The sequence below is a fragment of the Toxoplasma gondii genome, chromosome VIII (genome assembly GCF_000006565.2).
Source record: "Toxoplasma gondii ME49 chromosome VIII, whole genome shotgun sequence".
Taxonomy (NCBI): Eukaryota; Apicomplexa; class Conoidasida; order Eucoccidiorida; family Sarcocystidae; genus Toxoplasma; species Toxoplasma gondii.
Genome location: NC_031476.1, coordinates 1297382 through 1313860, shown reverse-complemented (window position 1 = coordinate 1313860; position 16479 = coordinate 1297382). Strand labels below are relative to the sequence as shown.

At 52.1% G+C, this 16479-nt stretch overlaps 3 protein-coding genes across 3 annotated transcripts; 1 reads left to right on the top strand and 2 right to left on the bottom strand.

Annotated features, from left to right (window-relative positions):
- Window positions 1-1754: 1754 nt before the first annotated feature.
- TGME49_231190 (arsenite-activated ATPase family protein) lies at window positions 1755-8318 on the top strand. Its single transcript, XM_018780291.1, has 9 exons — window positions 1755-2954; window positions 3206-3313; window positions 3851-4005; window positions 4524-4713; window positions 5090-5155; window positions 5710-5845; window positions 6264-6439; window positions 6861-6957; window positions 7164-8318. Exons 1-9 carry the CDS (start codon window positions 2808-2810, stop codon window positions 7280-7282), a joined length of 1194 nt encoding a protein of 397 aa, XP_018636851.1. The 5' UTR covers window positions 1755-2807; the 3' UTR covers window positions 7283-8318.
- Window positions 8319-9060: 742 nt separating this feature from the next.
- On the bottom strand, window positions 9061-11103 carry TGME49_231180 (hypothetical protein; the record flags this gene model as incomplete). Its single annotated transcript, XM_002367978.2, has 1 exon — window positions 9061-11103. The coding sequence occupies one exon, from the start codon at window positions 11101-11103 to the stop codon at window positions 9613-9615; it is 1491 nt and encodes a 496-aa protein (XP_002368019.1). The 3' UTR covers window positions 9061-9612.
- A 1-nt stretch (window position 11104) lies between these two features.
- Window positions 11105-12182, bottom strand: TGME49_231175 (hypothetical protein; the record flags this gene model as incomplete). The annotated part of the gene is made up of 2 exons (XM_018780290.1): window positions 11105-11261; window positions 11884-12182. The coding sequence occupies 2 exons, from the start codon at window positions 12180-12182 to the stop codon at window positions 11105-11107; spliced, it is 456 nt and encodes a 151-aa protein (XP_018636852.1).
- Between the last annotated feature and the right edge of the window lie 4297 nt (window positions 12183-16479).

Here is a 16479-nt window from a genome sequence, read left to right as displayed (position 1 = left end):
CGTCTCCCACAGTGGGCCATCCACTGTTTTCCCGCGCAGAGCACAGGACTCCAGCGATCCATCCGCTCGGCTTCTTCACAGCTTGCATGCATGTGTCTGTGTGCATACGCATCACATGCATGAGTACATGATTTTGCGCATAGACCACAGGGATGAAGACAGAGCTCTCTGCATGCAGACCCCATATAAATATATACATATATATACATATATACATATATATATGCATATATACATATGTCTTGGAAAGAGACTGCGGAACTGTATTTTCGAGGGATCCTGCGGAGACGAGTGGGTCCTGAGAACGGCGCTTCTTGTCTCCGGGGGGCGGAGGTCAGAGTTGCCGAGAGCCAACAAGGACGGTTGGATTTCCACGGCAAAGTCCCTCGGAGCAGATGAAGAAAAACGAGGCGTCAAAACCTGATGCGGCGGGTCAATCTCAAGGCGTCAACAACGGCAGTCAAAAAGGGTGTGTGATGTATGCGGCGGGCACCTGGAAGGAAGTCCAACCGTCCGGTTACTCAGAATTTGAAAGGGTGTGCAGTTGTGTCAGAGATGAGACGAAAAAGGAAACGATGCCGAGGAACTTGTCCCCAGGCTCACCAAGACATGTCTGGTTTTCGATTCGCATTCTGTCGATGTCCGTTCCTCGCCGGGAAGAGAAACGCAGCCGAGAAGTTGGAGGCAGACGGCGACGGATGTTCTCACGTTCGAGAAAGAAAAGAACAGAAAGAGTTCTACAGATCGAGGAGAAGAAACGCCCTTCACCTCCCCTGCCCCTCGCGACGGAGTTGACGCTCCACTGCAGCCCAGCTCGCGTGTCAGTAGCGGAGTTTTGCCATGGGAGAGGAGCAACCCGCAGCGGCAGCAGTCAAAAAGCGCAAGAGACTGCCATGTGCAAGTCGGAGCAGAGTCTGCGACGTTCCGTTTCCGTGAGAATGGAGAGAAAAGCAGAAAGGCGCGGCTTTTCTGCCAAACGCAACTTGTGAACGGTGGCAGCGAACGGAGAACCGCCCGGACACGGGGGAACAGAAAGCAGATTCTCGCAGAAGCGCGCAGGTGCCGCCTCCGTGAGAATCCATCGGGCTGTCACAAAGAGAAGGAGGGGAAAGCGCGCGTTTTTCCCGTGAAAAATTGAAGAAACGCCAGCGAAGCAGTTGAGAAAACACAAACAGCGCGCGCTGGGGGGTGGCGCCAAGCACACACACACACAGACAACGTCCGTGATTTGTTCCGCGGGTCTCGGGTACACCCGCGAGGCGAGTCGAGAGGCGGCAGCAACCGGCGTCCTTTTCTCGGCGAATTTCTCGGACTTCCGCTAGATCTCGCAGATGTCTTGGCGAGAGAAACGCAAAAGACAAGTCGAAAAACATAAAAAAATGCCTGGAAGCAATCCGAACAGACGCGCTGCGCATTCACCCGCCTTGTCCACCGGACTCTGCCGCACACGGTGTGCGGCCTCTGCCCTGTACATGGTGACAAGAAAATCCCTTTCGTCTTCGACAGCTTTGGGAGATAAAGGCGGAAAAAAAACCTTTCTTTGAGTCGGGTTCCTTGTGTTGTGTACGAAGGCTCGGCAGAAGGCCTCCTTTCCCTCGAAGAGGAAACTCGGTCTTGTTGAGAATCGCCGCGCGCGAAGTCCTTGCGCGAGGGCACACATTGATTGCGTCTAGGGCCAAGGTGCATGCACTCTCGACCTGGGCGTCTCTCGACTTTTCTGCTTCTTCTGAGCATTTTCGAGTCTCTCCTGAGAAGAAACGTTGAGGGTTCAAGAAAAAGCCACTTTCTGGAGGGGTTTTTGTGTACGGAATCTGTCTACGTTTGGGCACAAACGGCTGAGGCGGCATGCACGCCTCCAGAGAGCGGCAAGCGCAACTTTTGCTTGACATTCCTCCCGTTTTCGTCCCTGACTTTTCGCGCTTCCTGTTCCTCGAAACGCTTTCGTGCAGCTCTTTCGGGGATACTTTTTGTTTTTTCGCCAGGTGCCTCTCTTTCGTCGTCGATTCCTTCCCTTCCCTCGAAAAGAGCCGAGAGACCCAGGTGACCTTCAGGTTCAAGACTTTCATCGGAAGACGAGAAAGCTTCTCTCTCTGAGTTTTTTTTCTCGTACACCTGAGGCCGGTTCTCGCTGCTTTCTCTGCATGCACGCGGGTTTGCTGCCTCTGCAAAAAGTTCTGTTTCCTCTGCGTTCCATCGGTCTCTCCACGTCCTCCCTTTTCTCCCTGCACTTCCTCCACCGCCGATCCGAGGTGTGTGACCTCTCTTAATCCGCCAGGACTTCCGATTTCTTTTCTTGGTCCTACCTCTTTTTTCTGTAGTTCACTTCTCCTCTTCTCCTTTCTTCTTGTTCTGTCTGCTTCTCCAGATTCTTCGGAGTAGCTCTGTTCGAGGTCCTGTTCCTATCTCTTCCTGGATGTCCTTCCTAGAATCTGTTTTCCTTGTGGTCTTCTTCGTATCTCTTGCTTGTGTTTCTCGCTTCTACGTCTTCTTCTTCCCGCGAAAGTAGTAGGATCTCTGTACTTGCTCGACATTTCGACGGTAAAAACGGAGAACGGTTCTCTCGACGGAGGGCAGACGGCTTTTCCGCCGCGTCAAAGGTGGAGCGCTGTTTCATCAGAAGACGAGAAAGGACTTTCTTTCCAAAAACACTGACGACACCCGACTTCAGCGAGACTTCCATCGGCTTAAACGAAGAAGCCTGAGGGACTTTGACGATTTGGGATTTACCCGCGGAGAAGACGCGTCGTATTTTCGGGCGTTCTCCGAATATAGGCCGCCGCGAATCGCCTTCGTTCCGAGAAGAGAAAATGGAGGACCTGGAACTGGAAGGTAGCTTGAAGGAGCTTTTCGAAACTCCCTCGCTGCGGTGGATTTTTGTGGGTGGAAAGGGTGGCGTCGGGAAGACTACAACGAGCTGTGCCGTCGCCGCTCAGCTGGCCAAGACGCGAGAATCTGTGAGAACAACGGGGAGGCGTCAGAGCAAGAAGAGACACAGCGGAGAGGCAGAAGCGAAAAGAGTCTGTGTGTCGACAAACAACTGAAGCCGCGACACAGAGGTGAACTGCAAGAGTGCCAGGGAGAAGAAAGGAGAAAAGACCAGGCAGGGGAGAGGAGAGCTGTGCATCAGAGAAGAGCGCGCGACAGTCGAGTGCATCTGCGACATAGAGTTCCTGACAGATCTGCGCAATCTCTTTTCTCTCTCTAGGTTTTGATCATTTCAACGGACCCTGCGCACAACATCAGCGACGCGTTCACACAGAAATTCTCCAATACACCGACTCTGGTCAATGGCTTTGACAATTTGTACGCCATGGTGAGTCGTCCGGACGTAATGATGCACGCCACTCTCCGTCTACAAACGCGCAGGTATCTTCATATATATTGTTAAACGTACGCGGATTCATGTAGAGCGAAAGATGTCGACCTAGAGGTGGAGTTAGCAGGCGTCTCTGCACCGACCGTATGCATATGCATGTGCGTATATATGCAGTCACGTTCACATGTACCTCCACAACAGAAAAAATCAGTCTGCATATTTTCGCATTTACACGGATATATATATGTTTATATCAGTAAGCATGTCCCTCCATCCGTAGCCCTATGTATATACATATATATATATACCCTAAACCCTAAATATATATATATATATATATTTATATATATATATGTATATATATGCATGTATGTATGTGCATGTATGTACATGTATGCGGGGCGTATGGACGCCCTTGAAACGAGTGTGGTTTTTGTTGCGTCAGAAGTTGACGCGTTTTCCGTGTATCTCTTCTTGGTGTGCAATGTGGAGAGTCCGGAGTGTTTTCGTTTTCCTGATAACGACTGCATGCAGGAGATCGACAGCCGTTATCAGGAGACTTTTGATTTTAAGATGAGCAATTTGCCTTCTGCCGAGGCGGCCTCGTTCAGCTTGACCTCGCTGCTGCCTGAGATGCTCCAGGCTGTTCCTGGCATCGACGAGGCTCTCTCCTTCGCAGAGTTGATGCAGTAAGAAACGCAGCAGACGTTGCTTTCGGTGGCCTGACGCTTTTCCTGTGTGTATATGTGCGGGGGGAGGGGGACGGGAGTCTGTGAGTTTTTACAAGATTTCTTCAGTCCGTTCGTTCGCGCGCTTCTTGCCTCGCGAGGTGACGGCCGCCCCTGTAGGCACCACGAATGGTCTGTCTCCTCTGGTTTTCTTTTTCTTTCACTTTCTTTCTTTTTCTTTCTCTTCTCGTGCTGAGTTTGCCTCTCGTCTCTCTTCCTTTCCGTTCGCTTCTCTCTTTCCGGGAGGCGTAGAGGCGCGAAGGAGGTCTGCACAGGTTTCTGTACTGTGGTCCTGTCGGTTCTTTCTCTCCCGCGCGTCTTCTCGTGTGTCTTCCTTCCAGTCTCTCTCTAGAACGGTGTCGAGTTCTCCTTCCAAAGCGCCCACGGTTCCTTCCCCGCGCGCGCGTCTCCCCTCTCCTTTCTCCCGCGACGGCCTCAGCGAGTTCTTTCTCGTCTGTATGTCTCGGGTGTCTCTGCAGAAATGTACAGAGCATGAAGTACAGTGTGATCGTGTTCGACACAGCGCCCACGGGTCATACGTTGCGGCTGCTCGCTTTTCCGGATTTACTCGAGAGAGGTCTCAAGAAACTGTCGACTTTCAAAGACAAAATTCAGTCTGCTCTGCAGATGTTGAATGCTGTCTCCGGCCAACAAATTCAGGAACAAGATGTGAGCGTCAACTGGGACTCCCTCAGCTGCGGCCAACCAACGCCCGCAGTCTCGCCTCTTCTCTCAAAAAAAACGGACGACCTCGCGTTCGTAAACCATTTGCTGCGTTCTTGTCAAACTGTTCGTCTCTCCGTTCCTCTTGTGCGTCTTATCCGCGGTTCTCTTTTCTTCTCTTTCTCTTCACTGTCTCTCTCTTCTTCTGTTTCTTCTTCTGTCTCTTCTTCTGTCTCTTCTTTTGTCTCTTCTCTTTCTCCTTCAACTTCTGTTTCCTGTCTTTCTCTCTTCTTCTGTCTCTTCTCTTTCTCCTCGTGTTCCGGTCTGCGTCTTTCTTTTCTCCCTCTCACTTGTTCCTCCTTGTTGTGTTCTTTGTTTCCAGTTTGCGGCGAAGATTGAGAATCTGAAGGCCGTCACGACCTCTGTGCGTGAAGCCTTTCAAGATCCGGTAGGTGTCGACTATGGGGAAGAGAGTTTTTTCGACAATCCGTTCTGTTATTTCTGCTGAAAAAAGATTCTCCTCTCGCCACCGACATCTGTTGTTTTCGCTGTCTTTCCTCGAAGCCTCGAGTTGCGAAGCTCCACACCGAATCCGTCGCTCTCGAGAGACATGCGTAGAAAAGCGACTTTCCAGTTTCTTTTACTCAGATAGCAGGCCGACAAGAATCCGATCCCTCTGCTCGTCAGGGATAGACATCTCCAAAAATAAGAGTAGTTATAAAGAATTCATAAGAGTTCTCTCTTGCGCGCGTCGACGCTGTGGATCCCTGGTTTGGATCTTTGTCGGCAAGATCAGAGAAACGCACTGTTCATGCTCGACGAGTTCTGTATCCCCTCGGTTCCTTATGTGCTCCACTGTTTCGTTGTGTCTTGGTCTTCTCTCCGCCCTCCTCTCTTCTCAGTTTCGAACTTCTCGAGAAGTCCACTGAGCCTCTCTGCCTTGCTGTTCTTCCTGCTGTCCTCTCGATTCAAACATTTCTCTAAGTCCTTGTGTCTGCACAGGCTCACACGACTTTCGTCTGCGTCTGCATTCCGGAGTTTCTGAGCGTATACGAGACAGAGCGCCTCGTCCAGGAACTGGCGAAGCAGAAGATCGACTGCAGCAACATTGTGGTGAATCAAGTACTCTTTCCAGTTGGTAAGACGCAAAACGTTCCCAATCCGAGACTCGGACCCAAGCGTGAAGCGGAGCAAGAGGATTCTACATATTCAGGGAGAAACGCTTCCGGTAGATAGATATATAGATACAGACACAGTAGTTCTGTATGTTTTGTGTCTATGGGTCGGTCTGTCTCTGCATAAGGTTTGGACTCGTGCGTCTCTGAGACGACGGGCATGTCAAGAGGAAGAAGCCTGTGGGTGCTGGGTCTTCTTTTTAAAGAGGTTTATACGTTTTCTGTCAAGGATGCATTGACGCATGTCGCCTTGCGCGGTCGTTCGCTGCAGGTCATTTGCGTGGAAGATGCCGCTGTCGGCTCTTGGTCTCCCTGGGGTCTTGGTTGTCGTTTCGTTGTCTCTCGAATTCTGTTCCTTCTCTCGTGACTCGCTTTCTTCAGGAGGCGTCCAAGATGAAGGCTGTCGGCCTCCCGCCTCGCTGCTCGCCTCAGCGGACGCCGAGACGCCAGCGCCTCTGGAGGAGCTCCTGGCGCCTCCCGCTGCTCGCGGAGAAAAGGAAACTGCACAAGAGGAGAACGCGCGACTGAGGCAGCTCATTCGCCGCATGCAGATTCGCGTGAGTCCACTCTCTTCTGTCTCTAAGTCTGAAGAAGAAACGAGCGGCATCTGGAGGTCTCTCGTTCGCAATCCCCACAGAGAGAGAAGGAGAGAAAGCGTCGGTTGCGTGCGTTGCATCCACGAAAACGCCGGCGGCTTTCTCTCGCAGACGTCTTGGTCCTCCAGAAGGGCAGTTACATCTGGAGTCATGGTGTCATGTTTGTGTGGAGACTAATTCGCAACCGTATTTGCACCTTTATCTGTATATAAACAGGTTAGATCAATATATCTATATATATGTGTATATATGTGTATATATGTGTATATATATGTATGCATGTATTTGTGTCTCGAGACTGTATTTTTGTTCTGGTTTGCATGCACAAGCCGCAGGCGCGGATGTTCACATGCATGCATTTATGTTTTTCGCATGTGGGCAGCTGCTGGCTCTGGAGAAGTCGTATCACTCAAGAAGGGCGATGCAGTCGAGATATCTTCAACAAATCCAGGATTTGTACAGCTTTGATTTCCATGTCGGTAAGTGTTCTCGTTTAGTTCGAAATATCTCTGACTGCATGCGAGCGTTTCCGCGAGCTTTGATAGATCCACAGGGTTGTGTGTGGCAGTCTTCCGTGGTAGAAGAGCGGTTCTTTCTTCTTCGACGTTCCTTCCTCCTTATCTAGGTTTTCTTCGCGGCTCAGGCTTGGCTCATTTTCCAGTCGTTCTGATGTGTACGCATGCAGTGCCCATTCCGCAGCAGCCGGAAGAGGTACGAGGAATCGAGCGTCTTCTGCGCTTCGGCGACCTTCTTTCCAGCTGCCGTCCTCTTCCGATTCTTCCTCCGGCGCCTTCCAGTCCTTAGCTCGTGTTTCGCATCGTCGCCAGTTCTTTTTTCTCTTGTTCCGCCCTCTGTCTTTGTTTCAAGCTGTCGTGTCGCTCCGCTGTCAGTTCCTCGCGGTGGTCCTCTGCTTGCCGTTTCGAAAGCCCTGTCGGGATGTTTCTTCCATGTCGCTCACCGTCTCTCGTCCGCGTTTCAACTCTCGTTCCCGCAGTGTCGCCATTCCTCACTGTCGTTGCAAGATTACGGACAGGACGAGGGTTTCACGACGTTTGTCCGTTTCTCTGTTTCGTCACACGCGAACCTCGACTTTCGATTGTCTTCCAGAATTCCTACTTTTGTGATCCTCTTCCTGCACAGTCCCCCCTTCAGTGCAACGGCTGCAGCACAGGGTGCGAGAAAAAGACTTCTCAGATGCGCGGGGATGGTCAGTGTACGTTCGTGCTGGGATGGCTTTCAGACGTTTCCTTCAGTCAAACAGCATCTCTGTTTTCTTGGTTTCTACAGGATCGCTGAGGTTCTTCTGTCTGTGTCACGGTTTCTTGAGAGGAGGCGCCAAAGTCACCTGTCGGATGCACTGTGGGGTGGCATTTCAACGTGGAACGGTACTTGTCTCTGTGTACCTCGAATGCAGTCGAAACAAAAACCAAGGAACTTTGGACTTACACGAAAGACAGCATGAAGCGGAACGCTGAATAACGCTCGACAGAGGGGGAAACGAGCAGCTTTGACAGGGCCTTTCCCGCACGCAGCTGTCTTGAACAGTCCAGTAGTGGGTGGTGGTGTACACAGTCACAGAGAACTCGGTTATCTGCACCTCACAAAGAGAGTCGTCTTCGATATTCCAGGTGCTCTTCCGTCAGTTTCTTCGACCTGAGATAACGAGGATTCCTCGGTTGCTGGTCACGGTGACATTCAAAGCCAACAAAGAACCGTAGTTCTACATGTGCCACGAAGAAGTCCCAGAAAAACGTCTTGAAAGAGACGGAGAACTGCACAGTGTCTTTCAGTTTTTCTGATTGCTTTCCTCGGGGTGCAGAAGGTTAGCTTAGAAGCAGTTCTCTCTACAACCTGAAAAAACCTTACCGCCAAGTTCCGAAAAATTGCTAGACACCACCACCCCCACGAACTCTGCATCCGACACCTCAAAGTGTAGGGCTTAGATAGCCTACGGCATCACAGTCTCGAAACCCGTCTACGAACTGCTATCCACATTCTGTCGAAGCCAGGTGATTCGTGATCCACGTGGCATTCTGTTTCTGAATTACCGAATGGTCTTTTTAGGCCATGCCTTCCATTCCAAAGTTCCACTGATAGTGCAGTTCAACAATCTAGGAAGTCCTACGAGGAAAATTCATGTCAGGGCGGACGAATCGGATTCTTGTTGGCCTGACACGTCTTCAGGAACTGGCTGAACGCGTTTCACGCATGGTACGTGTGGAGAGTACTCTATAGGCCGCTGTGGAAGCAGTTGCTCCAAGATCGCGAAGAAAAATCTAGAGTCAAACACGTTGACCGGAGCTTATCGCTCTCGGGTAAAAGCGCGATTGAAAATCGCGTTGTCATTGTAGGGTAACCTGTCTCAAGAATTTTGGGAAGTCTGTTTTGGGTGCGGCGAAACATGGGCTCTACCTCCCCAGTTTCCACGATCTACCTCTCCCCTTTTTCCACGAGAAACAGAACAATGACAGTCCTGCACACACCGTCCAGCCTCAGAATGCCTCTGAACGTGCCTCGCCGAGTTCGGAAACAAAACATACTAGTTTTTTGTCGGAAAAGAAAGCCACCGGCGAGAACACGAAAGAGAAGCCGGTAAAGCCATGTTGACCGACGCGGGAGTGCTCACGGTCGACGAAAACTCGGCTTCCAGCGCGAAGCAGGCGGTTCCCTTGTTCATGACGCACTGCTGAGGCTTGACCTGTCCAGTGTGTGATTGTGTTCTGAAAACGAGACTTTTCCCAGCCCCACATCGGGCCCCCTGAGTCTCAGTATGTTCTGTGAAAACAAAGGCTCGCTTTCTACCGCCCCGCAGCGGGCGGTCAGTTGATATCGAGCTTTCACATACCGTGTTTGGAGCATGATTGCCGGAGGAGCAACGCGGTGTTTGTAGCGCTCTGGCGCCGAACTTGAACGTGTGTCTACTGAGACGCGCGGGCCGATTCTCGCCACGAGAACCTCCGCCGCGCTGCCCTACAGTATTTCGCCTCCATCCGCCAAAAGTCACGAAATGATCAAAACAGAGAAGCCACAAGCTCGACTGAAAGTGGATATGTCTGGCGTTTCTCCTCTTTTGGTGTGACTGTCGGCTGCGACGGCCACCGCCTCTGTCACCCGCTGTGGGTGCGTCTTGTCCGTTAGTCTGGCTGCAGCACATTGTCAGGCTGAAAGAGGGCAGCTCGAAGGAAACAGCGTCTCAACACAATCGCGATAAGTTGCGAGGCGCAAATCAGCCTCACATCCGTGCCTGAAAGGAACAGCAACGCCGACTTGGTTAGGTCGGACACAGCATCCCCCGTCACGCGGTTGAGGCGGTACTTGAGACCTCTGCTGGCGGCGCCCATGACAACAGCAAAGCGAGTTTCGAACGGAAATAGCATGGACGACAGAAAAACGAACACGAGAATGAGCAGTTGCTTTGGGTTCTGTAGCATATGCACAAGAAGTTCTGTGTCGGCGTCTCCTGCTCTCTGCTCGGTTCCCGCTGGAGGCCCTTTCTTCGACGCCGTCGCCGCTCCCTTTCCGCCGCTTCCCACTACCCTATGGACAATTCCTGCTGTCTCGGCGAGGACGGCGAAAAACTGTCTTTTCAGTCCCTGCACGCCTTGACTGGGTGCCCCACCGCTTTTTGCCTGCAAAGCCTCTTCCTGACGTTTTCGAACGGCGCGCGCGACAACGGCAAAGAGAGCCAGACTAACGAGCACGGCGCCGACCGTCTGCCGAGGGTCGCTACTCGACCAGAGGCTGCTTCGTCGAGACGCCCGTGGCGAAAAGTTCGGTTCTGAGACCCAGCGCGCTGCACCGGCACCATGGTTCTGCGATTCCATAGCCGCTTCTGTTGTATCCGACGGAGGGAAGAAACTCGCTTCTCCCGTCTCACCCTTTGGTGCAGCTGCTTCAGCCACACCAGGACGACTCCCCACTTGGGACTGCTCGACCCCAAGTGCCTCTGCCGGCTGGAGAAGATTCATCGCAAGCGGCGGGATCTTGTCGGTCACGCTTGCAGACCTTTTCTGGAGGCCTGCCTCCGCCGCCGACCAGAGGAGGGTCTGTCGCTGGGACGCTGTGTGCCGCACGGCTTCGTCGTTTTGAGGCACTGTCTGCCGATTCAACTCTGGGCGATTCACGGGGAACCACGGCGAGTGCAGTGCGCGCGGAGTCCCGTCGCGAGATCGCCTGCCACTCAGACTCTTCTTGCGGGAGTTCTGAGTGGCATCGCTGGCCTCCACAAACATGGAAAATTGATCTTTGTCAGCTTCATCGCGGGGGACCCCGTCAGGAGAATTTCCATCGGTGTCACGAACGGCACGGTGTCGGTGCCGAAACCTGCTGGAGGTTCGAAGGGTCTCAGTGGCTGAGGGTGGCAGAGAAAAGTCGGGCTGCCCGCGAAAACCTTTCCAAGTCGAAGGCAAACGATCTGATTCAAGTTGAGTGTTCTCCGTCGTCTCCGTCGGAGGAACAATTCGGCGAGGGGGCGCCTCTTCAGCAACGGCACTGAGCGCACACACGACCGCGAGGGCGACGAAGCAGGCTTTTGACGACATTAACAAGCAACGCCAGCCGAATAGGAGGCGAGAAACTGGTGGACCAGACCCATTTTGTTTCGCGTGTCGTGTTGGCAGCCGCATGTTAAAACATTCGCAACAGAAAGTAGTTGCTCGGCCTCTTCAGGCCTTCCTCAGTGGCTGCCGCGCGGTTGCCCGGTCGAGGCAGCAAATCACACCTCATTGGGATTCGTTGTTGCCGTCTTTCTAACCATTTCAGGTCCATCAGAAGGCGAAGAAGTCTGAAAAGCACATGCATTCAAAATGAAGCGACCACCGCGCAAAGAAGGCGACATGGATAGTGGTGACGGTTCGCAGAAGGTCGGGCCCCGGCGGTCTCTGGTCGGGGCGGTGCTGGTCACGTTAGCTTTTTGCCCGCGCATGGTCATCATGAGAAGGTCGAGAAGATCGGGGAACTGCGGCGCTACGCGGTGCCGCAATCCACGTGAAACAGCGTAGAGAAAATGAAAAGCCAATGTTCGATAGAAATACAGCTTAGGCACCAGCGCTGCTTCGCCAGCTCGGCCTAAGCAACATCTCGAAAGTAGTGACTGGGGCCTCTCGGGGCATGTGTAATGGGGAGTTAGTTCCTGGGTGCGTTCCGCACCTCAGCAGCCGGCAAACTCGAGCATAGAAAGTGACATATCGCAGGAGTCGTGTACCACTGGAGTCGAGGCTCGTCTTTTCATCACAAAGAGTATTTCTCGAAGACATTAATATGCTGCACCACTGTGTTGCCTCGGTCGTCGCCACAACAGGAAGAGATAAGGACACATACGCTGCAACTACCGGCGAGCGAATCGCTTTCGCTTCCACAAAGAGACCGGTCTGGATCTGCTGATTGCCCAAACTGTAGTTTCTTACGTCAGTTCTAAGACAGCAACCCAGAGGTTCCGAAGATTTTTAAATCCCTGGCTCGAAAGTGGGCACTGTGGTCGCGGAGTGCCCTTCCCTGGGTCCGCGCGATTGTTCTTGTCTGCCGAAAATCCGCGGGTTTCAGACTTGTGTGAATTGGTCTCGTTCGTCATGGCTGAACACCTCATCCGAGTCACCATCCACGTCCTCCAAATCTGCCGAAACCCACTGTTCTCTGCAGTTGTGGGTATCCCGACAAAATTGAGCTGCGACCCCGCACACACCGTTTCGTTGTCTTTACGTGGCATATCTCGTTCAAAGAAACGACCGCCTAAAACTATTTGGGCAGGGAGTAAGAGACGCGGCTATTCGTTACAAAGGGTACTTCCGCTTTCGATACGGCACCGGGGAATAGATTCGTCGCCCCGATCTACGCATTGTCGGACCCTTTTGGAGGTCTGCGTTAGTCAGGGTGGTGTTTTTGGCAGGCGGTTGCAAGGAACGAAGTCATGAATATAACGCGCCACAGCCACGCATCAGAAACGGCCAGGGTGAAGTGTTGGGCCTTTCTGATGGGGGGGCGTGCTGTGCCGTCTTTAGATTACCGATCTACCTAGGTTTCACGCAGACCACATAACTAGCTTGGCAGTTTCACTCCGCCCGTTTGACACCAATTTGCACGAGGACATCCTGTTCGCCGATGCCGCAGAAGCAGCCAGTTGCATATTTTGGGCGAGGTAACAGGGCAGACAATGATTAGAGAGTCGCGTACGTTCTTCGTCACTGACCGACACCGTGCCAGGCCATGCAAACGCCTCACAGGCTGGATCGGTACCATGTCTTGTACTGTATTCGCTTGCCAGTTAGCGGAGCCTTTTCAGCGATGACACGTTGTTCGTCGCAGGGTCCGAAAGGCTAACGTGTAAACAGCCGTAGCGCGTTCAACCTCGGATCTGATGTCATCTGAAAAAACCGGAACGCGGCGATGTCTCTTTTTGTTATCGACTAGCTTCTGTGGATCGATCAGCCTTGGCCACTGTCAGGTTACAGTGTGGATTTTGTCCCGCTGTGCATCCCAAAGTCTTGCCTCCGCAGAAAATTGAATGGTGACGGTCACGATAGGAACACAGCATCCCCAGGAAACCATGCAGCGGTCTTTCCGTGCAGTGCTCAACAACAATGGATGCGATGTGCGTCATGCGCCCAGGGATGGCACCAGTTTTGGTGGTCGCCGTCGCTAGGGCTTTCAGATCGCGTGCACCAAAACAAATCGCACTTCTGGAGCGGTCTAGCCTGCAGGCGGTCCCAGAAACAAGGACAGGAGAATTTTTTGTGCATCTCCCTCTCGCTCCGGCGAGTTCTTACACTCTCCGCTCGGGAAACAGTTGTAGTCGAGAGTTTATCGTTCGCCCAGACTCATGCAAAGCCGGACAAAACAGATTCAAAGCCCGACCCAGCATCAAACACACACCACATGCGGGAGGCTCTCGTCTAGAAAGAACGTTTTCTCCTCTATGGCGTCGCTCGCGGGTTGACTTAAACCGTGGCCAACGGGTTCGTACGCGGGAGACTCCCCGGCTGCGGCCTCCATAGGTGACTGATCTGGCGGTATCAGTAAAACGGTCGGACCTCACAGCAGGGTAGGAAGTTGTGCGCGGATTGAGAGACAAAAGTTGCTTCGGGAGGGCTGGAACAGGAAAGCTACTTATGGGAGAAGATGGAGCGGTTGTATGTCGTTTTTGTGTCCGCCCCTGCGACTGGAGGCGGACAGCCACACAAGCCGAAACGTTTTAGAAGCTTTTCAGGACTTGACTCCGATTAATTCCATGTGCCATGCGATGGATGAGGGAGGCAACAGAGCGCAACTCCGCGTAGGTCAAATCCTCGGTTCAGGAGGAACCCCTGTTGTTTGCCTTGTGCAAGATATAAGAAACTTGACTGCGCCAAGGAGTACGTAGGCAAGCTTTTCGTATCAAATGTGGAGTCTAGCACCCCAAACGTGGAAAAACAAGACCGTTTCGTACTGCGTCTCCTGCAGAGACAGGAGGCGTGTACTCAGATGTTATTAAATAGAACACCGGAAGACCAACCTCTAGCGCATGGAATTGCCCTCACCTACAGAGACTACACGCTCGATTCAACGCATCCGTAAAGCGTCAAACTCCCTACGCCACAACTCGGCAGGCTCAGAGATAGATCACAGGAGCAACTGCTGGTAGGATTCCAGGTGATACTAATGCCGCTTCTGGGTCCCAGTCTGTCGAAATCCTGGGCAAAACCCCTCACTGACGACGGTGTGAAATTCTTGATATGCAGCCTGGTCAAAAAGACTTGTGGGCTACCACGTGTATGGCATCGAACTTGTGCCCAGAGACGTGAAACTTCGTAGTCTAGTCCACATGGCAGACGTTCGTGATTGATATGGTCACCATAGTCCCCAAAGGCACAGAAATGCCTTGCACTCTGCCCCTGTCTCTATTATAGTGATCCCATCAGAGCACAGGAGTCCTCAACGGTGACCAACAGGTTTCAGCCTCCAAGTGGATGGAAAGTTAGTCTTTGGGAGACACTGTCTGATATCTTACGCGATCGGGAGCGTCAATTCAAATTCAAAAGACCAGTCAGAAAGGAACCAGAGGAAGCACGAGATGCCTACGACAAAGTTTACAGAAAAAAGTTGCTCAAAAGTCTGAAGGGGAGTCGATTCGCTTCAGAGGGGTGTCTGTTCCTTATACAAGAGTTTCAAGGTCTTCTGGATGTTGTGACGCTTCTCCTCGATCTGCACGAGCTAACGCGGTAGACAGCAGAACATTGATACGGGAGCATCCGTTCTTTCAACTGGTGGAGGAATGATCCATATCTGCATGCATGTTGTCGCAAAGATACGCGCGCAACGGCGTCCCTTGCATACAGCAGAATGCAGGGCGAGGAACTCTTGGCATCACCTTCCTGCAAGGACTCAACAGGCATTACAGAGGGTGCGAAAGTCTGACGATTTCCAAGAACGGAGTTACCTCTCAGATTACCTCTGCTCCCGCGGTCTGTTGCAAGTTTGGAATAAACTGTGGATAATGTCGCTTGATTGGGTCCTGAGAGAAATACGACTGGGTGCGCCTCCCACAACGAAGCGACAAGTTTTTGCCTACAGCCACTCCCACTCCCTTCAGATTGCCGTCCTCTCATTTGTCTCATGAGGTAACTGTCTGTGCGCCAATGCGTCCGTGCTTCCTTCCGCGAACTCCTTCGGTAAGAGGTCGACTGGGGGGCTCCAGCAGTGACTTTTGAGTTCGTCACTTGCAGTGAGGCGAACAGGGTGTAGTCCGTATTGCTTTTTATATTTACCGGTACATTTACATTCTGTGTCTTCTTGCAAGACACCTCCTACACCCCTGCGGTGGGTGGCGTCGTGAAACGCTGAGAAATACCTGGCGCTCGTCAACGCTGAGTGGACCTCGAGTCCTTGTTGAGAGCCAGTCACTCTCGTTCTATCCATGGGCATGTCTATGTCATCGAACTTGTTTTGGGGGACGTGACGGACCACCACCTGTATAGGAGATACCAGCTAAAGTCATCGGATCTTTAATCTACATGTAATTCATCCTCGGGCGTTCGACAAACAGTAATGTCGGCACATCTAACCCAAAAAGATGAAAATTGAAACATAGTAGTTGGCCATTTTGCAATCAAATGTCCGTGGCGGTGAATCTTCGGCGCCGTGAAGCAGGCGTAACTTTGGTGTAGACCGAGAATATGAGAAACGAATCGCAGTTCGCAAAGCAATATATGCTCTACACGTACGCATTGAAGATTAAAGAGTGCACAAGTGTGGGTTGAACAGTGCTGAAGATCCCTCAATACGAGAGGCGGAAGCGAGACTGCCAGCGTCCCCCGGACAAGGACTGCCTTAAAGTGTTGCACTCCCCTTCGAGTTGAAAACCCATAAACAATCAACTCCACCCGTACACGTCATTCACTGTTTTCACATCCACCCTGGAAGAGGAGAGGGCGCACGCTACCAAAATATCGTGAGTAACTCGGTTCACAAACATGCTTCAGTGGGCACCTCACGCCGAGCAGAATTCCCCCCATGGTTCGGACTCTGCTTCGCGTTATACCCCGGAAAAGGTCATCATGACCACAAACAAAACGACAACCCCCCCTTCTGTAAAGTAGGTTGTCGAACAGGGTACATCGCGATCGAGTTGAAGAGACTGTGGAGCCTAGCTGTTAAGCGGGACTGAAGACATCGAAGAAGCGGTGTGTGCGATGAATCCTAGGTAAAAAATGAAAGATCCCATCCAATGCAAGCTACAGCCGAGACACTGGTAATCCTGGATGACCCGGTAGCTAAATTCCGACTTTAGATCCGTATCCGTCTACAGCTGAACAACAGCGAGCCGGATGCGCTCCATGCCTGCTACTTCGAGTGCAAATGCTCGCTGCTTCTCTACTTGACAGCAGAAATATCACATCAAGTGTAAGGATGGTAACGGTGTAAAATAGTGGCATACAACGTATACTAGGAGTACCAGTATTTGCATACAAGCTGGCCAGTTCTGCTCTGTAAGTGTGCCCGCTCGTAGGGAACAGAAGGGTGCCAGCAAT